This window comes from Erpetoichthys calabaricus, chromosome 8, assembly GCF_900747795.2.
Source record: "Erpetoichthys calabaricus chromosome 8, fErpCal1.3, whole genome shotgun sequence".
Taxonomy (NCBI): Eukaryota; Metazoa; Chordata; class Cladistia; order Polypteriformes; family Polypteridae; genus Erpetoichthys; species Erpetoichthys calabaricus.
In genome coordinates this window covers 85,558,848-85,581,499 of record NC_041401.2, presented here as the reverse complement: position 1 = coordinate 85,581,499, position 22,652 = coordinate 85,558,848, and the positions used below count along the sequence as shown (strand labels likewise).

The 22,652-nt window shown below is 37.6% G+C and overlaps 1 protein-coding gene across 1 annotated transcript in view; it reads left to right on the top strand.

The window, feature by feature from the left end:
* zzef1 (zinc finger, ZZ-type with EF hand domain 1) overlaps nucleotides 1-22,652 on the top strand; it is a 281,144-nt gene that overhangs the window by 177,322 nt on the left and 81,170 nt on the right. Inside the window, exons 29-34 of the mRNA XM_028807021.2 lie at nucleotides 6,677-7,211; nucleotides 8,802-8,966; nucleotides 16,769-16,888; nucleotides 18,607-18,768; nucleotides 21,362-21,491; nucleotides 21,823-21,961. Of these exons, the coding sequence (XP_028662854.1) occupies nucleotides 6,677-7,211; nucleotides 8,802-8,966; nucleotides 16,769-16,888; nucleotides 18,607-18,768; nucleotides 21,362-21,491; nucleotides 21,823-21,961 (1,251 nt within the window). The remainder of the gene's footprint in view (nucleotides 1-6,676; nucleotides 7,212-8,801; nucleotides 8,967-16,768; nucleotides 16,889-18,606; nucleotides 18,769-21,361; nucleotides 21,492-21,822; nucleotides 21,962-22,652) is intronic.

Here is a 22,652-nt window from a genome sequence, read left to right as displayed (position 1 = left end):
GAGGGTAGCTGCTTATTGCCACAGATATCACGGCCACATGCATTTCTCCCCATGCAGGGGACGCTCTCCTATCAGAGCTGAACACAGTCAGATACAGTGCCAACATATTACGTTTCAGTGTACCTACCTTCCACTTGGCCAGAATGACATTTTTTTTTTTATAAAGACTAGACATTAAGCCCGTTACAATAACGGGCACTAGAACAGTAGTGCATAAACATTAGTAGGAACAGTCTATATTAAATGGCAAGGGTCCGTCTATTTTCTGTTACAGTAATCCTGGTTTGTATGTGGCTATAACATGCGTCACTGTATTGTGTGCCTTTAATTTTCTCTCGCAGTAATACGTCTCTCCAGCAAGTTCTGTGCAGTTCCCCAGCAAGTATTTTAATCTGTGCTGGCATGCAGCTGATTATTGTATGTGTGACGTCTCCCCAGCAACAGATTTTATGTGCGCGAAAATAAATCTACTTTTAAAAGTCATCCTATTGTAATATCATGAAAATTTGTATATTTAGGAAATCCCCTTCAACGACTGACACTTTACACTTTACTGGGGCAAGTTTGTTAATCGCAAATCTGACATGCTCAAGAGTGAACACTTGCACAACAACAAACACTAGTCCCACCTCTTTGGGGAAGCTGGTCTCCGCGTCTCATTACCCGATTGGATTTTTCGTGTGTTATGTTTTAGGACTTACCTCATTTACCGAAATCCGATTGGATCGGCCGCGTGATATTTTTTATAGGTCCTGCCCTCTCTGTCTTGTGTGACGAGTCAGGCGGCCTTTGAAGCATCTGCTTTGAAGCGTCGCACCATGCCCCGCGCATGCACACTTCACCAGATGACACACACATGGACACATGTACACACACAGGGGTTTTATTAAAGAGGATTGTCCTGTTTCATTATTACATGGGTGGAGCTGCAGGGGACAGCTAGTGTATATTATACCATTGCTCGCGTACTGAAGTGTCAGCATGCACTTTTTGTGGCATTACACATGTACTTTGTGAGCATGCCCGTGTCGATCAAGCACAGGAAACTCTGCAGTCTACTTGTCACTTTACACTTTAGGAAGATAAGTAAATAAATCAAGGTAAATAACATTCAATATGGCTTTTATATAAGTAACATGTAAATGTTTTCATATAAAGACCATCAGAAAACATAATCAAAAAACAGGACTTTGCATGATACCTTGGCGAGCTTTGTAAGCGCTGTCTTTTCTTTAAAGGACACGTGTGTAGCACATTGACTGGCAAGATGATGACTGACCTGTTACTGCATTCAAATGGTGCGATCTTTCGCCTTTACGCCTGGTGCAGCTTTTCTTGCGGGGAGGGCTTCTGTTCTCTTTCTCCGATGTAGATCCCTCATCATCATCTGAGTTCACCTCTGTTATAGCATGTCTTTATATGAAAACAGCAGTGTCAGATTGGGGAGAGCATGAACGTGACTGGGAGAATAAAACTGAATAAAAAATAAATAAATAAAAAATAAAATGCTAACCTTTACAAGTACCATAAATTTACACCGGCTGTTACAGACTCAAATCAAATGTGTTTTTATTCTATAATAGTAAGAATAAGAAGCAGCTCACTTCTCAAAACGGAGGCGTCCAGGTTCGAACCAGTGGCCTTTTGATTACCAGTCAGCAGTTCTTACCTCTGCGCCACCAAAGTGGTCTTATTAAGGACTTCTCAGTGTCACACCCTAACACAAGTTCTTTTTCTGCAGTTATATTTTTGAATAAAAGCGCACTTGTTTTGTTATGCAGTCATATGAAAAAGTTTTGGAACCCCTCTTAGCCTGCATAATAATTTATTCTCCTTTCAACAAAAAAGATAACAGTGGTATTTGTTTCATTTCCTAGGAACATCTGAGTACTGGGGTGTTTTCCGAACAAAGATTTTTAGTGAAGCAGTGTTTAGTTGTATGAAATTAAATCAAATGTGAAAAACTGGCTGTGCAAAAATTTGGGTACCCTTGTAATTTTGCTGATTTGAATGCATGTAACTGCTCAATACTGATTACTTGCAACACCAAATTGGTTGGATTAGCTTGTTAAGTCTTGAACTTCATACACAGGTGTGTCCAATTATGAGAAAAGGTATTCAAGGTGGTCAATTGCAAGTTGTGCTTCCCTTTGACTCTCCTGTGAAGAGTGATAGCATGGGATCCCCAAAGCAACTCTCAAAAGATCTGAAAACAAAGGTTGTTCGATATCATGGTTTAGGGGAAGGCTACAAAAAGCTATCTCAGAAGTTTAAACCGTCAGTTTCAAGTGTAAGGAATTTAATCAGGAAATGGAAGGCCACGGGCACAGTTGCTGTTAAACCTAGGTCTGGCAGGCCAAGAAAAATACATGAACGGCATATGCGCAGGATTGTGAGAATGGTTACAGACAACCCACAGATCACCTCTAAAGACATGCAAGAACATCTTGCTGCAGATGGTGTATCTGTACATCATTCTACAATTCAGCCCAATTTGCACAAAGAACATCTGTATGGCAGGGTGATGAGAAAGAAGCCCTTTCTGCACTCACGCCACAAATAGAGTACCTTGTTGTATGCAAATGCTCATTTAGACAAGCCAGATTCATTTTGGAACAAAGTGCTTTGGACTGATGAGACAAAAATTGAGTTATTTGGTCATAACAAAAAGTGCTTTGCATGGCAGAAGAACAACACTGCATTCCAAGTAAAACACCTGCTACCTACTGTCAAATTTGGTGGAGGTTCCATCATGCTGTGGGGCTGTGTGGCTAGTTCAGGGACTGGGGCCCTTGTTAAAGTCGATGGTCAGATGAATTCATCCCAGTATCAACAAATTCTTCAGGATAATGTTCAAGCATCAGTCACAAAGTTGAAGTTACGCAGGGGTTGGATATTTCAGCAAGACAATGACCCCTAACAAAGTTCGAAATCTACAAAGGCATTCATGCAGAAAGAGAAGTTCAATGTTCTGGAATGGCCGTCACAGTCCCCTGACTTGAATATCATCGAAAATCTGTGGGATGATTTGAAGCAGGTTGTCCATGCTCGGTAGCCATCAAATTTAACTGGAGAGATTTTGTATGGAAGAATGGTCAAAAATACCTCCATTCAGAATCCAGACACTCCTCAAAGGCTATAGGAGGCATCTAGCGGCTGTTATATTTGCAAAAGGAGGCTCAACTAAGTATTGATGTAATATCTCTGTTGGGTGCCCAAATTTATGCACCTGTCTAATTTTGTTATGATGCATATTGCAAATTTTCTGTTAATCCAATAAATTTAATGTCACTGCAGATATACTTCTGTTTCCATAAGACATGTCATATTTAAAGGAAGTTGCTACTTTGAAAGCTCAGCCAATGATAAACAAAAATCCAAAGAATTAAGAGGGGTTCCCAGACTTTTTCATATGACTGTACTTGTAACTTTTGTGAAAGTGTTTATTTGATATTTGGACTTCAGGCTTCACACATTATACACTTTATGTCTACATTTTGTCAATTATTACTTAAACATGAAAAATGTTTTTGTTTTAATAATGTGTTTACATAGATTATTGTAGACACGGAACACACATTAAATGCATTTATTCCAAATAACGATATTATTTACCCTATACAACTGTACGCAACTCACACAGAGGTAAACAGACTTGAGCTGAGAGTACTTTCTGCGTCGTTGGGGGGATGTGATAGCAGGCTGCTTCTGCTTATCATTTACAACACAAAAGACGCTGACAGAAAGGTGCAAAGGGATTTAAGGTGGGCTGGGATTATGAGTTTTTTCGTAGGCTTTAGTAATTCTAGCGTTAACACTAGAATTACTAAAACCTACAGAAAATTTATGGTACAGTGGTACCTCGGTATACATCCTTAATCCGTTCCAGATCCTTGGACTTGTACCAAACAGGACTTATACCAAACTAATTTTTCCCATAAGGAATAAAGGGAAAATGATTAATCCGTTCCCATGAAAAAAAATCCTATTGTTATTGGCATATTATACATTGATGGGGTGGTATAAAATAATTTAAACACTGCTTAATACTAAAATATATAAATACAAAAGCAATTAGATGAAATAAATGAAAATTTAACCTCACTTTACCTTGCTGAGAAGAGTCAAGTGCCTGCTAAGACTGCTCTTTCCCGTCCTTTAACCTCCTTTATCATACTCTTTTCCTCGATCCATCTATCCCTCCCTTCCTGGTGCCGACCTGTATATATACATCCACCCACGCCTCCGTGGGCGCAGCTCCTTAATCACACGCCGCAGGAAGCCAGTGAAGCAATTGAGAACAATCGCACCAACACATGCAGGTGCTTTTCGCTCCAACTACCTCATTAACACCTCGCGGTCGTGCAATCGGTGCCCACTGAGAACGACACAGCTATACGGATTTAAAACCTGGCCCTTTTTTACCACAGGCAGTCTTGGCTTTGTCTCGAGAGAGGTAAACAAGGGTAACTCGCGGTGTTCTAGCACACGAGTCATATTCCAAACAAATGTCGTACACCAAGCAAAATTTTCCGCGTCCAAACAGGACGTATACCAAGTTGGACTTATCCCAAAGCGGACGTATACCGAGGTACCACTGTACACTGTACTTGTAAAAGTTAGCTTTTTTTCAGTTTTATTCTCTCAGTCACGATCACGCTCTCTTCTGATCCCCCCCCCTTTTTGATCAGACCCTAACTAACCATGCCAGCATAAATTTACACCTGATCTGACGCTGTTTGTTTTGAAATAATATTGCATTACTGCGATGATGTTTTCTGATTGGTACTATTCAGGTCATAAAATGATTTCTTCAAAATGTCACATATATTTCTTTCTTTTTTTCTCCGGTGCTGCTTTTACATCATACACCAGAAGGTGTTAGCTTATTCAGTGCAAGCAGGAACATGCGGGTGGCTGATTGCTTGTGCTAGAACAAGCTTGACCTGGCGGTGATCAACACACATGTACTGTACAAGGCATGCACAGGTCCACTGAGAAAAGAAGAGTGTTCTTTGTTCACCTTGCGGAGGAACTTCGTTGTCGCTTCTTACAAGAAAAGGCGATGAAAAAAGAAAAGGAGGATGCAACATCGACAAGCTTCTGTTCCAAGACCGCCTCTTCCCCCGATGAAAGCAAACTCCGTTAGTGTCAGGCAGAGAGAAGTGTGTACATTGCAACAGGTACACGTCGTAAATGTAGGAAGGGCAGTCCTTGGGTGTGTGGGAACTGTTAACATTTGAATTTGATGATTGCATATAGCGTGGAACTAACCTCTCTGTACTATTCTTTCCTCTGCATGTCCTGGAGTACAAAAGAAACCGCACCATGCACCAAAATGTTGAGACTGGGCAAGATTGGGGAATAAAAATAAACACACGTGGTCACTGATTACAACCTCAAGAAGGCATGCGAATGAATATGAATAATGTTACATCCGTGCTACAATGTTTTCCGAAATGTACTATACAGGTCATAAAATGAATAATTCCAAATATCACATATACCTATGTCTCTGTTTTTTTGTCAGTGCGGCTTTGACATCATGGACCATAAGGCGCATACTAATTTAGCGTAAGCAGGAACACTCAATAAAACTGAAATGGGTGGGGGGGGGAGTAGTATGTATCGTGATCATGACTGAGAGAATAAAAGTGAAAAAAAAAAAAGCTACATTTTACAAGTACTGTAAATTTACACCAGCTGTTGCAGACGCAAATCAAATGTATGTGTGTTTATTGTATAATACCAACAATAAGAGCAGCTCACTACTGAAAACGGTAAATATACGAGACAGTCAGGATCGAACCGGGGGACTCTTACAAGTCAGCAATTCCTGCCGCTACATCACGGAAACTGTTGTACCAATCTTGAACCTTTTGTGAAAGTGTTTATTTGATCTTTGGACTTCAGGCTTTACACATTATATAGTTTACGTCTACATTTTGTCATTTATTACTAAAATATGAAAACGTTTTTGTTATGATTGTGGACTTCTGGCAGAAATAGGTGAACTACACCCCACTTAAGATAATGGGAATCTGCTTGAAACAGTCAACAGGTATAAGCAACTTGGTTTGTATATTTCTGAGGACATGACACGAATTTACAAATCATATCTCCACTGTAGTGCAGAAAACAGGGGAGCACCTGTGTCACATCAGGCATCTGAAGAAATTCAAAATCTCCCTTGCAATACTGAAAGCATTCTTCAGTGCTACTGTAGGGTCTGTGCTTACTGGGTGCATTACTCGCTGGTTTGGTAGATATATATCTCCTAGGAGTCTAAAGACCTGCAAAGAGGAATATGGTGTGTTGAACAAATTATCAGCACAACACTTCCAGGGAGGCAGGACTATATCTATTGATCCAGATAAATGGCAAAACAGAAAATTGCAAAAACATTTCATGTAAGTCATAAATTATCTACCACTTGGTCAGACAGATTTTAAACTCTTCTTAATCATTCATCTGTGTCATTGTCATGTATAAAATAGTTATACTACTCATGAACTGATTAATTAGTTGTTTTAAATGTGCTTGCTTCATCCATCAGTCTATTCATTATGGATGAAAAGTATTTTTTTTCCCTGAAAAACTTCGTGATTAAAGTTTACCATTTTATCCTGTCATTGACATTTGACCATTATTTTTAAACCTTCCTTTTCTTTTATAGCTGATGCCTGTATTGAAAAAAGCCTCCTACTCCTGAAGTTTAACCCATCAGGATCTCTGAAACAGAATGTTTTTTGTGATGCAACTAATAAACCCCTGAATCCCAAAGCTGATAAAAATGGTACAGTGCAAACAGCAGGAGATGCATCTTCCCCCATACTAAAACCAGATGCTCAATCTACTCCAAATTTTTCATCTTTGGGCAATTTTTCTTTTGCACCTGACCAACAGTCAAAGGCTTTAAGTGAGCATGTAGAAATGAACTCCACATTAAATTGTCAAGCAGTATTGCAGGACTGCAACCAAACCGAATCAGTTATTAGCAAAGAATTAGCTGAAAGCAACACTCCACAACAGGAACATCCCTTGCCCTCTTCCGTGCCAGTTCGCAGAGCATCTTACAGCAAAGGGCGCTTACGATTACTTTCATATAGGTCTATGGAAGAGACTAGAACTGTTTCATCAGTCAAAGAAAAATATGTCATGCTGAAATATGTTTTGGATTTCATGAAGGACCCTTTAGTCTGCCAGAAAAAGTAAGTTGAAAATTTCCAATAAGATCACTTTACAGAACCAAATACAAATTTTACATCTTATGTATTTTTCAGTTCTTAAATTATGTTTAAAATGAATGATGGTTAACAGCTTAATTTGATTCTTTATAGTCACATGTGCTACCTCATCTCTCCAGAGATTAAATCTTAAGTAAAAAGATATTTTTAAAAAGAAGTTTTAAAACTTACCTTAAATGTTGTACAACAGGGGTCCTCATTTACAATCTTGGAGATCTGCATTGGTTGCAGGTTTTTACTCCAAACAGTTTTGTAATTAAAATCCAAATCTAGCAGATATTGAAACATGGCATTTATTTATACGGTTTATTGATGCTTTCACTCTTCCAAGAAAAATTGTAGATTTTTCATTTTGTGATAACATTATCCATGTGTTTTGTGGTCTGGAACAGATTTGTACCTCTAGGTGCTTCCATCCATCCATCCATTTTCTAACCCGCTGAATCCGAACACAGGGTCACGGGGGTCTGCTGGAGCCAATCCCAGCCAACACAGGGCACAAGGCAGGAAACAATCCTGGGCAGGGTGCCAACCCACCGCAGGACACACACAAACACACCCACACACCAAGCACACACTAAGGCCAATTTAGAATCGCCAATCCACCTAACCTGCATGTCTTTGGACTGTGGGAGGAAACCGGAGCGCCCGGAGGAAACCCACGCAGACACGGGGAGAACATGCAAACTCCACGCAGGGTGGACCCGGGAAGCGAACCCGGGTCTCATAACTGCGAAGCAGCAGCGCTACCACTGCGCCACCGTGCCGCCCTCTAGGTGCTTCCCTTTGTCCAAATTTATTTCAGTACATTTTATTAACACTTATACTTCAGTATGCATATAAACAGGTTTAAATGGAAGCACATTAGCTTTAGACCTGGTGGTTCCTTTGGCATTTGCACCTCATTATTAACTGATGGCTGGTTAAGAAAACGGGCAACACCTAAAATCTAAATGCTATAGTTTAAAACTAAAAAGGACATTTAAGGTTTCTGAATCATAACAAGTGAATTAACTAAAGCTAAACCTAAAAAAACAAAACATATTTCATTGCTTTAGTAGTAAATAGACTAGTTTTAATTAAGAATTGTTTAAGGCGAAAACCTACAGCCACTGTGACCCTTCAGGATGTAATTGAGGAGCCCTGTCATAGAGTTTACTCATTCTTCCTGTGTCATTGTTGATTGTCTTCTGATATTCTTGTTTTTCCCATATCAGAGGTTGGTTACAGTCTCCTGCAGTCCTCTATTGGAATATATGACTTGTTCATATTATTAATATAAGTGAAGTGAAATTGCATTTGTTTGGTCGACTGAAGTTTTGTTTTAATTCATATGTATCTTTTTTTAAAAAGGAAATGCAATCAATGCTGTAATGCAGAATTAGTCACATTAAATAACACGCCTAGAACTGGGACATCTACGTGAATATTGGGTAAATTTGGAAGGCGAATTAAAAAATGTTTTAAATGTGCCACAAATAATAGTTTTCTATAAGATGCTGAGTGATTATTGTAAAATATTTAAATAAGTGTTTGCTTTTTTATTCTTTACAGTGTTTTGCAAGTTCTTTCACTCAAAAAAGAACAAGCTGAATGTGTTTCTGAAGTGCTAAAGACTGTTTATCGATGTTTAAATTCCCTTGGAAGGCCTGTTCTTTTCCAAGCTCCCTGTATCCTCTTCTTGCAAGAATTCCTTGCTTGTCAGAAAGATTTTACTAGGTATGAGATTTTTTTTGTTATATTCAAGAAGATGACTAGTGATGGGGGAAAGAAACTGTTTTTAGTATTATGTTTCCACTCCTTAAAGATACATACAAAGAGGTTTGAATTTAATAAATTTAATTTTGGATAAGCATAATGTGTGCTATTTTGCACAATTTAATTTGGCAGAGTGAATTTTAAAGTATTAATATTCAAAATTAGATTAAATATTTTGCAAAGGTTTTATGTTCTAGATCAGCGTTTCTCAACCTTTTAAGTATTTGCGACCTGAGTTTTCATAACAGTTTAAATCGCGCCCCTCTAAGGTTTTTTTTGAAAGGAGCCCACTAATACCAATTTGTTCTTTTTTTAATTAATGATATATCATAGAAGCATATTTTATTATACTTACTTAACTTTTATCGACATTTATCTAACTATATTTTTGTAGTATCAGAATGTAGTTTAAGTTAATTTGTTTTGGTTTCAATAGATGTATTTTTCATATTTTCGATTCTTGTTTTCTTTTTTTCACATCTTCGCGCCCCTCTAGGAGGGCCCACCCCACAGATTGAGAACCACTGTTCTAGATGATAACAGAATTAAAACCAACTCATTTGGAGAAAAGGTTCATAGTGGGAAAAACTACAGTTTTTTTTTTTGTTTATTAAATAGAAACTATTTTTGTTTAATTGCTGGTTTGGTTAACTCTTCATTCACTAGGTTTCCTACTTGGATTCAAAATATCATCATGATAAATGTTTTGTTTTCATAAATGTGAACTAAAGCTAAGCTTAAACTTTTATTGACAGAACATTTGTAACACCTGTATTTTAAATGATTTTTAATAACATATTATAATAAAACAAACTGGTCCAGATGTATTAAGCAGGGAGACTAGTTGTTTTTATTTATTACAGTTGGAGTGCCTAGCTGGTGAGGGCATAACCAAGGTGGAAAGGGGTTTAGAAAAGTCCTACAGAATAGTCCCCGAGGGGAGAGAGTGTGTACACTGGCAGTGAGAGGGTAACTCTGTATTGTACTTTAGGAAGCTAGGGGCTGCTACGTTATGCCAGAACTGAAACCATCAAGGACACTATAGGTGATGTCTGAGGGCCCAAAGCCCTCAATGGTCACACAGTGTGGCAGTACATGGTCCCTTACATAAAGTTCTGAAAATGTTGACTGCAGAAGTTCTGAAGTCCTCATCTTGTTTAGAAATACAAATGACCTTAAATACCAGGGATACCCGTAGCCAAGGGAGTAAATTTTAGCTGGGTGTCGCTGTAGCCTAGGGAGGAGGATTAAAGCCTGTATTTAGCCATTTTTTTACAGTATGTTGTTTAGAGTCAGTAGGTAACCTGCGAATGAGAAGAGTTTAGGATTTAAGAGAAGGAACCACTAAAGACTTATGAGGTAGGCAAAGTGGATGTCCCATCCCACCCATTGGAAAGGAACATTGCTTTTGTGGTCATTTCAAACTTCACCTTACACTACAACTACAATGAGTTTGTGACTTGTTTTTCTTAGTCTTCATCTAGCAGTTTGTGTGCATTTTTTCACCTAAACTGTATAAATTCAAGCTTATTGTCAGCTGTACTTAGTGTAATAAAATTCTTACTTGCATGTCTCCCACAGACTAGTGACAGTAATGCAGTACCAGCCACAGAAAAACATACATCTTTGAATTCAATATGTATAAAGTGGTGTCATGCTATTTTGTTGTAGTTGTCATTATCATGAATCATGTTGATTGTATTCTTGCTGAAGCCAGACATGATATATACATCAGAAGATGACCATGGGTGAATTTTTCTTAAACTTGGGTGGGAGCAATTATGTGGTTCACAGAGTGTCACATTTCTAAACCAATCCAACATCTTATGAAGGCAGCACTCAAATGATTTTGAGCTGCAAAGATCAGAGGTGCTCTCCTTAACCTAGTCCTACAGAAAGCACATTTCTATTTATAGTGAACCATCTACAGTCGAAATGTCTCCTAAAAAACATATTAGACATATAAATGTTTGTCGCATGTGCATAGAGCACATTGCACTTTTTAAAAATAAACATAAGTTGATGCAAGTTTCTTTAGCATCAGATTATCCATTGACATTTGACAGCATCAGTGAACGAATGATAAATGAGAATGATATGTTGTCATAGGTGCTGTGTGTGCTCGCTGTTGTTTAGTATTATGACGATAGTGCAGGAGAATTATGCACGAAATAAATGGTAGCTATAGTCATGAAATATGAACTGCAAAATATGCATTTTAAGTAAACGGTGTGTCACACTCCATTATAAGGTCTGCCGTTAAGAGAGCTGATAATAAAGAGCCACAGGAGATGCAGATTTCAGTACTTAAACCACCCAAATCAGCTATTCTTCCTGAGGTTATACAACATCCACCTTCTGACTGAATAGATATGTTATACTATGTTTTGTTATTTTAGTTTAATGTCACTGTTTTCTGTGCCCACTGTTATGGATTCATTCATACAGGCAGACCAAGTATGGTACACAGGAGCACCGCATCTTCATTTAGAATTGCCGAGCCAAGCACAGGACTAGAGAGCCAAAAGACAACTGAAGAATTGAATAGTTAGCCTAAAGACATACTAGTATATTTCTGTCCTCTGTCAGCACACTTTCCTTGTTGGGAGAATGAGAACTGTATGTAGGCATTGTGCTATTCCTGTATTTTTGAAGGTGGGGTTTGAGTCCTTTCCTGTCCTTGTTTGGATTCGGAGCCAAGAGCCTGCACATGGAGCAACCAGTATATAAGAATGGACCTATGGCCAACACACTTTGAAGCTGCCGGGCGGAAGATTATGTCTTCCGTCCGGTTAAAATCCTTTCAGCGTGGCAAACGAAAGATGGCAAGACTGAGTAGATCAAGATACCCACATGCTTGATATGTCTGTCATAAGCTTCCTGTTTGTAATACAGTACAATACAATACAATACAGTTTATTTTTGTATAGCCCAAAATCACACAGGAAGTGCCGCAATGGGCTTTAACAAGCCCTGCCTCTTGACAGCCCCCCAGCCTTGACTCTCTAAGAAGACAAGGAAAAACTCCCAAAAAAACCTAGTAGGGAAAAATGGAAGAAACCTTGGGAAAGGCAGTTCAAAGAGAGGCCCCTTTCCAGGTAGGTTGGGCATGCAGTGGGTGTCAAAAGTAGGGGGTCAATACAATACAATACAATACAATACACAGAACAGAACAAATCCTCATAAAAAATAAAAATTTTTTAGAAGTACGGAGCAGAATTTAACAGTAGATGATATCACATAATAAGATTTGGATAATTTTAGACTCCTGGAGACCTCATCCATCAAGCTGCCTCCCCCATTTGGCCATTCCACGGCTGAAACAGTGTTGGGCCAGCCAATCCGATGAAAGGACCCCTCTTTCTCACGATTCCGCGTAATACCGCGTGAAACCGTCAATAAAGAGCTAGATTATCCTTTATGCTTCTCGTGTAATCTTGTAACCGTCATATTGCATGAGGGGTGGGGATAATACCTTTTTTATTTATAATTATTTAAATTCAGGTTAATTAAAACGCCGCAATTCAAAAGAACACATTTCCAGAGAGCTAATGCCTCTTAAGGAAACAGGATAACAACAATTTTAGCTTTTTATTCTTTTGTTCAGTAACTTTTGCTCTCTCCCTGAAACCCTGGCAGCAGTTTAAAATGCACAGACTGGAGAAACTGGGGGCAGGTGCTTTAGAAAGAAGCCCTCTAGGTATAGCCTTTGCAGCATAGGATTTTGTCGCTACATACTTTTTAATGAGTTCTCCTCCAATGTGTATTCTCATTTAAGAATCATGTGTGGCCCTGCCATACTATGATGATTGTTTAGGTAAAATATGATTCAGCACTTTTCCCATTGAACAAAAATTTTGACTATTAATTTCCATTTGCATCTCTCCTTTATTTATTGAGTAATTGATATTGATGCTTTAATACTGACCTTTTGTTGTACTGTGTGAAAAATGTTGAAGAAATTGTATATTGTACGTTTTTTTAATTGTATTATCTGTCTGTCATTTTATCATCACTGGTTCTGATAGCCAGTAACATTGTGATTTGCCATGTGTGTCTCTCCCTCTCTCCCTAATGTGACTAAATTTACATGACTCATTCCAAGGGACTCCAATGATCTTTCGTCTGCCAAGTCCCAGGCCAACACATTCATAATGATGACATTGCCTCACACCATTCACTTGCTGTCAGAGGCAACACCATCTCCACTTATTTTTCAAAGCGTTATGAACTGATCCAGTCCAATCCAGGATGCCTCCCAAGATCTCTGTTCGCCATGCACCCAGACCAGTGATTTCAACAGAGAAGCATTTCTCAGGTTCTGCTGTTTAACACTAGAATTACCAGAGTCTATGAAAAAACTCGTAGATCCAGCCCACCTTAAAACCATTCGCACCTCTCTGCCAGCGTCCTTTGTCCTCTAAATGTGCCGATAAAAACAAGTTGCAAGCAGCCGGCTATTCCATCCCCCCCACCGACTTAGAACGTGCACGAGCATCTTCCAGCTCATGCCTTGATTGATTATCTGGGAGTGAAGTGGAGTTTTAGAGTGGAAATAATAGATCGTGTGTTCCGCATTTCATGTGTGTTCCGTTTCTACAGTAATCTGTGTAAACACATTGTTAAAACAGAAACTTTTTCATATTTTAGTAATAAATGTTACAAAATGTAGGCATAAACTATAGAATGTATAAAGCATGAAGTCCAAACATCAAATAAACACATTCACAAAAGGTTCAAGCAGCTTCCGCGGCGTAGTGGTAAGATTTGCTGTATCAGAGCGCAGCAGGCTTACTGTCCCTCAGAGACCGGAGTTCGATTCTTCAGTGAGGAGAAAGTGTTATTTTATTTATTTTTTTTTAACCTCAAACGGACATAAAATTTATAAATTGGTATGCACTGTCAGTTAATGAGATCATTATATTTTCATGTGGGATACTCCTTTTAAAAGATTTTTTAACAATTGAGACTGCAATTAACATGAACAAGTCTCCTTATATCTGTTATTTTTAAGATCCATAACACACACACACACAGACAGACAGAGCACTGCATAATAGAGAGACAGACAGGCAGAAAAGTCACTAGAGATATAAATAAACAGGGAAGGCACATGTACTGAAAGAAAAAAAAGATCAACATGTGCGTTGATCCTGCTGTAACAGCGCAAGTACAGACGCAAACCAAGTGTATGTGTGTACTGTATAATATTAACAAAAAGAGCAGCTTACTACTGAAAATGGCAAATATAGGAGTGAGTGGGAATCGAACCGGACACTCTTGATCACACTTGGTTTGCGTCTGTACTTGCGCTTCTACTTAGAGTCAGGTCAGGGTGGGGGGGGTTTGGGATGTTACAGTGTGTGAGCTTATTCAGTGCTGCAGGATCAACGCACATGTTGATCTTTTTTTTCTTTCAGTAATAGCGCCAGCATAAATCCACACCCAATCTGACGCTGTTGGTTTTCAAATAATATTGCATTAGTGCGATGATGTTTTCACATATATTGTCTCTTTCTTTCAGGTGTGTAATAGAAATCACAGCATAGAGAAAAGCGTGTACAGTACATTGTAACAGGTACACATGTTGTAAATGTAGGAAAGACGATCCTTGCGTGTGTGTGAACAGTTAACATTTGAATCTGATGATTTCATATAGCGCTGAAGTTACTGCTGTGTAGTATTCTATCCTCTGCATGTCCATGAGTATAAAAGAAACAGCATACAGCAACATGTGGGGACTGGCAAGATCGGGGGGGAAAAAACACGTAGTCACTGATTACAAACCACAAGATGTTATGCGAATGAATATGAATAATATGAATAATGTTGCATTCGTGCCACAAAGTTTTCCGAAATGTACTATACAGGTCATAAAACGAATACTTCCAAATATCATATATACCTACATCTGTGTTTTTTTTTTTGTTTTTTTTGACATCATACATCGTAAGGTGCACACTACTTCAGCATGAGCAGGAACACTCAATAAAACTGAATTTAAAAAAATCAAGTGACGGTGAGATACGAAGAAGGCAGATTCGCCAGCGTTTGTGTGTCAGCTTTAATCTCTCCAGATGAGAGAATGTCCAGTTCCATTGTCTCAAAACACCACTCACATCTCCAGTTATTCCGTTTCAAATAAAAAATAACAGCGTCAGATCCCTGGGTAGGGGGGGCGGTAGTATGTATCGCGATCGTGATTTAGAGAGAATAAAAGTTAAAAAAACATTAGCTTTAACAAATCCTATAAATGCACACCGTGTGTTAGACGCAAACCAAATGTATGTGTGTACTGTATAATAACAGAAAGAGCAGCTCACTACTGAAAACTGCAAATATAGGAGTAAGTGGGGATCGAACTGGGGACTCTTGATTACAAGTCAGTAAATCTTACCGCTATGCCACTGAAGCTGTTGTCTCTTCTTTGAACCTTTTGTGAAAGTGTTTACTTGATCTTTGGACTTCAGGCTTCATACATTATATAGTTTATGCCTACATTTTGTCATTTACTACTAAAATATGAAAAACGTTTCTGTTTTAAAAATGTGTTTACACAGTTTACTGTAGAAACGGAACACACGTGAAATGCATATGTTCCAAATAACGATCTATTATTGCCACTCTAAAACTCCAGCAGTTCAGTCACTCCCAGATAATCAAGCAAGGCTTGAGCTGGGAAAACTTAGTGAACGTTCTGCGACTGTGGGGGATGGACTAGCCGGCTGCTTGCTGCTCGTCTTAATCAGCACATTTAGAAGGCAAAAGATGCTGGCAAAGAGGATCTACGAGTTTTTTCGTACACTCTGGTAATTCTAGTGTTACGAGTTTGATCATTTCTCTCTCACACACAGAAAAACACACACCCTTCACGTGATATCTCAGGATGCCTCCACCTTTTCTGATAGCATCTCTTACCCAGGTCCTTGTGGCCCCACCAGGATTTTCATGCCAAAAACCCCACTGACTGAATATGTAGTATGTAGAGTTTTATAGGGTCATTACTGTCAAGTGTACAAAGTAAAGGAAAATTCTTATTTGCATGTGCTAATCAATATGCATATTTTTTACACTCTCTGGCAACATAGTGAGTATAACTATATGATATTTAATATATAAAGCTGAATGTGTTTGTGTGTGTTTATCTGGTATGCAAATCTTATCTTGTTGAACCTATCCCTAAGAAATTTTGCATAGTTTCTGCACTTGTACTTTGGGAGACTGTAGACTATGTTTTGTTCCAGGATGTACTTGGTGGCCCCACCCCAAGCAATTGTATATGCAAGAAACAGACATTGCTTTTTCAGTGTGAGTAGTTACTGATGACTTTGTAATCTTAAGAGAGAAAGCTATCTAAGAAGATTGATAGTGTAACATCACATTGAGAGAAGAGGTGCCAGACATATATCGAGCTGAGACCTGCCGGTTTATTAGAGAACTGCAGGAGCTACATTTTTAGGTTGAACAATTGATTTTTACAAAAGGAGTTTATTCTTCTAGCAACAAAGGGGCATAACTCGAAAATGGTGAAAAGTTAATTTTTCCCAAATAGTAAAAACCCTTTTTTCACAAAATAAGGGAGTATGAATAGTAGAAATTTTTAAATTCTTTAATATTTTGAAAATAATAGTTAAATGAATTTGAGTATGTTTAATAATCTGTTGTTTTCAGAAAGCTTTGTATTCTTTTTTTTTAATCTAACCTTTCACTTGAAACTGAAAGACATTATTAATTGTATTCTTTTTTTTTTATTTTATTGCTAGTTTGTTTGGTCATTTAGCTGGCTGTGGCCATGTTCTTCAAAAGGAGGTTCATCAGTCCTATTGTCGGTTGGTGGTGTTCTTGGTGAATTCTGTACAAAACTTCAGTGATCTGAATGACAAGTAAGATGTTTGACACTAAAATTGAATAGAGATGTGAATAATCCTTTAACTTTCTTTGAGTTTGTTATAAATATACGGTTTTAATAATGTTATTTCAGTATAAGAAAGTTATGTTCAGCCCTCTGTTTGTGTTATGCACAGATCAGTAACTCTGAATCTGAAGATTTAACACATGAATAAGAACTTTATATGTAAGATTAGGGTGATAGAAGCTGACTTAGTGTTTACTACAGATGCACATTTTTGATTAATACTGTATTAGGTTATCTGATAATGAAATGAAAGGACGATATGCTTCTTGGGGAAACCTGACTGTCTGGTGACGGGGGAATATTTTGAAAAGAGCAGCTCTTCAGGAGAGGCCTGCATTGGACTGATTTAATTTTACACGTCCTTAGGGGAAAAGCTTCTACCCTATAACTATAATACAATACTACTAAATGGATTTTTTTTCCAGCATTGGGAATAGTGCATTCCTTTTAGCAGGCTCACATCCACAAAAATTCTTTTCTACTTTAATTCCCATCTTTGGGTGTACATCATATCTGGCAATAATCATTGTACACAAAAAGCTTACACTAAATAGCATTACTTATGTTTTGTCTCTGCATCTTTACAAATTAAATGATGTTTTTTTTTATTTGGCTAATACCTTTATGCAGGGCAACTTGCAGTTCAATTGACCTTGCAATTGGTTAGGTTTTTTTCTTTTTCCATTTGGACCACAGACAGTTGAGGTAACTTTCCCCATGGACACACAGTGTCAATAGTGTGATTTGGATAAACAGCTCCAGGGTTTGAAGTCCATAGCTTTTAACCAATACACTAAACTGCCTGCCAGAGGTAAAGAGGAGCTTAACATTTTGTTGCATTGTAGCTTAGAGTAGCAACCCCTAAACTGAACCTACTTTTGCGTTTTATTAGTTTGTTTTTCCTAGTTATTACATTGTTGTTTCTTCTATCATGCCCCAATTTATTTAATGGATTAAAAAAAAACCTTCTCAAAGCATTTTCTTGCAAAGTCCTTTTGGGGCATAATATTATTCAATCAGCTGGTGGAACAGGTGTGTGCTTGCAAAACTGCACTTGATGATGTCAGGTAATTAACAAGTAGAACCTGAAGATCAGCTGAGCTAACTTTTCTAGCAGCAGTTGAGAATGGCTTAGAAAGCTAAAGGGATTGGAGATTTGGGTAGAAAGGGGTTTCGTGATAGCACAGTTTGGATGGGTGTGGTAAAGCTGGTATTGTCATAGCACTTGTTGGTGAGAGAGTGAGGAAATGCTGCAAGCAATTAATTTGAAAGCAAACTACCCTTTTTCATCTTACCTATTTTATATTATGTTTTTACTTTTGTACACTTCAACTCTGAAGTTTGAATTGTAGATCAGCAAATATAAAAGGATAGTAGCTAAAGTATAGTTTAAGAAGATGACACTAATTAAACAGTCATCAGTTCTTTTAGGAGTGTTGTGTTCTTTATATTCATCTAGGCCACGGTTTGTGTTTTCTTAACATACTTATAAATATACAAAATGATTTCAAATACAGTATATAATCTAAGTTTGAAATTTAGGTTGTCTCTTCTACATTGAATGTTAATAATGGTGTGACCTATCAATACATTGTAAACTTCAGTTGAATCATGCATGTATTTACAAGATATTAAAAAAAAACCAATCACTAATAAGTTAACTATAATTTTATTCTGTGTTCAAAGGTCACTGCTTCCTGCACTTTCTTGTGTGCAAACTTGCTTGCTTCATCTACTGGATATGAGTTGGGAAGTGCAAGATCTCTCCCTGTTTAATGATATAAAACTTGCTGACTTACTCTTTACCATGTCACAAGAGAATATAAGTGTTCATGATATGGCAATCAGGTAAGTGTTTAACTTGCTTAAGTTTTTAAATAGTTGACGTAGTGTTTTGGTGCTTTGGAGATTGTTGTGATTTGTTTTTGCTCACTATTAAGTCACAGATCATGCTCTTATACTGTATTTTTTATTCTTGCTTTGGAAAAAGGTTTTTCTTGCAATGTAGTCCTCACTTCATAGAAGGGAAAAGAAAAACATTTATATCTGTATATGATTCTTTATTTCATGTTTTTTTTTAAATTTTTTTTTTTATTGTTAGTAGTGTAGCTGCTGGTGCGGTGCGTAAGGCAGGATCAAGCACGGGTCAAACGTGAGCCGAAGCAAATCTCTCAGTCCAAAAATCTATTTTAAAAGATTTAGTGTAGTACTAGGTTGTTGTACCATGTTAGCCATTGTGAATGTAGTGAGAAGTCAAGCAAAATGACACCTTTTATTGGCTAACTAAAAAGATTCCAATGTGCAAGCTTTTGAGGCAACTCTGGCCCTTTCTTCAGGCAAGATGTAACATAGAAGCTGGAGTTCCCTGTGTTTACAGTATATATACACACTAGGACAAGTAGCAACATTGGAAAACCTTTAAGTGAGACATCTTAAATGTGAAAAATTAATAGACCTCTTCAGGCTAAGTTTCATTTAGCCAGAGAGGAGAACAATATATAGTCAAGATCGTTGGATAAGATAACTGTCCAACAAAGTCTTTTGAAGTTTCTGATGAGTTTTTCAATACAATGTGGATCTGTAGACAGGTTGTCTGTGTCAGTCCGAGAGATTCAAACAATCCTCATATCTGGCCATAAAACTCTTGTCTCTATTTTTTATGAATCTTAGGCTGAAGAGGTCTATTAATTTTTTACATTTAAGATGTCTCACTTAAAGGTTTTCCAATGTTATTTTTCCTAGTGTGTATATAAACACAGTGTGGAAGCTGGCCCGGACACAAATGGGCAGACATCGTTTGAATCACCCAACACACACTTTATTTACAAATATATACAATAAAGTGCCACACAACCCCAAAACTCTCCCAAAGTCCAGGCCTCTCACAATGATGCCTCTCTTCAGGCTGACTCCTTTCCACTCCTCCCGAGCTCCGTCCTTCTCCGCTCCTGACTCAAGCCACTGAACGGAGGGAGGCGACCCCTTTTATAATCACCCGGATGTGCTCCAGGTGCCTCCCGATTAACCTCTGCCGGCACTTCCCAGTGTGGCGGAAGTACCGGCCATGCACCCAGAAGCACTCTGGGTGTCCCTGGTCGTCTTCCCCCCAGCACTTCCGCCACATCCGGCATCTCCAGGCATTGAGGCGCCCACTGGCGGTGACCACGGGCCCCTATATGGTTGAGCTTCCAAGCTCAGTTCCTGTGGTCTCATAAACCACCAAGGCAGTCGCTCCCTCGCAGTCTGGAGGAGGCGTAATCCCTCCTCCGGTCCTTCCAGGCATCCCGGCTGGATGCCACCCCGAGCCGCTTGCCACAACAGGGAACTCCAGTTTCTGTATTACATCTTGCCTGAAGAATGGGCCTGAGTTTCCTCGAAAGCTTGCATATTGTAGTCTTTTTAGTTAGCCAATTAAAGGTGTCATTTTGCTTGACTTCTCAAAAGATTTAGTGAAAATTCAAAGCAAATAGTCCACACAAGAATAAAGAAAAGAGGTTGTTACACACGTAGAATAAAAGGCAAAAGAAATTGGAAAAAATTTTTCTTCTCTAAACTTAGCTTTTCTTGTCAAACTTTAGTTGTTTCTATACTTAAAGATGCTTTACTTTGCCTTCAGTACACTCTAAATGTATGGCACTGCACGTTCAATAGAGCATGTTAACTTTCATGCTCTTGGGCATGTAAGGCGTGTTTAAAACCGTGTGCCCTCCATGCCTTTACACACAGCAAGCAGATCACTACCTGAGGCTAATCAATAGTCAGAGAGGCTAGAAAGAGTTAGAATATACCAATTCAATTCAACTTGTGGAGGTTGTAAGAATCTCCCATAGACTATGCACTAATATATAGGCAAACATTTAGTATAACTTAAATAACTAGCAAATGGCTCTTACAAGTAGGTATTTTTTGTAGTTTTTATTAGCAATGTGAGCTACTTTCCAAAAGTAGATTTTTAATTCATTTTTGTTTTATCAGTTGTACTTCAGTTTTGAAAATATGCATTCTTGTTTTGATTTAGATCACAAATGATGTGTATTAATTTCTGAAAATGTTTTTATTCCTACTGCTGTTCTATGGAACCATTCTTACTGCTACATGATATTTCTTTAAGGATAATAAAAACACATTTTCTAATTTAAGTAGAGTTTTTTTTAGTTTCATATTACTTCTTCTGCAGTCTGCTTTGTGCTTATTAAATGTTTTTGTCAGTGGAAGACTGTATATATGAATGTCTATTACAGATTGAATATTTTTGTCTATGCTTAAAGTCCCCTTAGCTTTTGATTTTTTTTTTTTTAAAGCCTTAGCTTTTAAATGTCATTTTTTGATATGTACAACTGTGGTTATGTTTTGTAGTTAAAAAGTTTAAGTGCAACAAGTAAATACTCATGGAAAAATATTTAGGTCTATGTGACTTACTTTCTTCAATTTTGTTTCTTAGTCAGTGGACAGAAGAAGATGAAATTGCTGATTATGAACGGAATTCAGATTGGATGGATGAATGCCAGGATGGGATGTTTGAGAGATGGTATGAAAAAATTTCCAAAGCATCTCCCGAGGACAGGAGGAAGGTGCGTATTTATTAAATTTATTGTATAAATAATACCTTATTACTTAGAACATTATTCATTTTGATGCTGTGGTGTTTTGTATTATTAATTAAGATATTTGTTAGATTTCCGATTAAACAACATCATGTGTGTGATGCATGTTATCTTCAGATGTACATTGGTGTAAATAATTTATTTTGGCTATAGTGGTTTTTCTAGATGATTTCTGTAAATTTAGTTTTCAGACACATGTAGCGTTGATTTTGTAATAAATAAATATTTAATTTTAAATTGAAAGCTGAAAATATTTGTTTTCATTTTATTCATCTTGCATTCTTTTGATGAATTCCAGATGCACATGTTTATTGCCCGATATTGTGACCTGTTAAATGTCGAGATATCCTGTGATGGATGTGACAAGATTGCTCCATGGCATCGTTACCGTTGTTTGCAGTGCACAGATATGGACTTGTGCAAGACATGTTTTTTAAGTATGTAATTCTTTTTTTTGAGTTTTTTTCTACAAAAAAGGAAATGAAGTTTGAAATTATAAAATGAAAATGCAGTCAATTTTTTTGCAAGTTCATTTTCAAACTCTGTGTGCAAGAATGCTGCAAAAATTAAAAGTAAAATGACACCATTTTCAGCCTGAACATCAAATGAAGCTGCAAAAATGAAGAGTAAAACACAAATAAGCACTGGTGCAACCTACTGCTCAGTGAATTTACATTTTCTACTTTGCATTTTCTTTTTCAAATTCTCAACATACAAATAGTGTGTGTCAGTGGGCGGGGCTTTGCACCTCGATTTCTCACAATTCTTCGTCCTTTTTAGCTTTAGCCACTTTGATCGATAGAATACCTTTATTTGACTGTGTTTAAGTTACATGTTTTTGATCTTTTCACCTCTGTACTGTGAGCTTGTAGTTCTGAAATAATGTGCTATTTAATTACAATATTTAACATGACAAATTAGCCTTTATTACATCATAATTTATGTTTATCTGCACAGAAGTGGACATGGGACATTATGTATTTTTATTTTTTGTAGTATTATATAATAAATTTAAACCTCTACAGCTTTCACCTCCTCCTCTTCCATACCATTTCCCTGTAGTTAATCGACAACTCTATTGTACTCTGTTGTTACAACTTTTTAAAATAAGGTGATACGGTAATGATT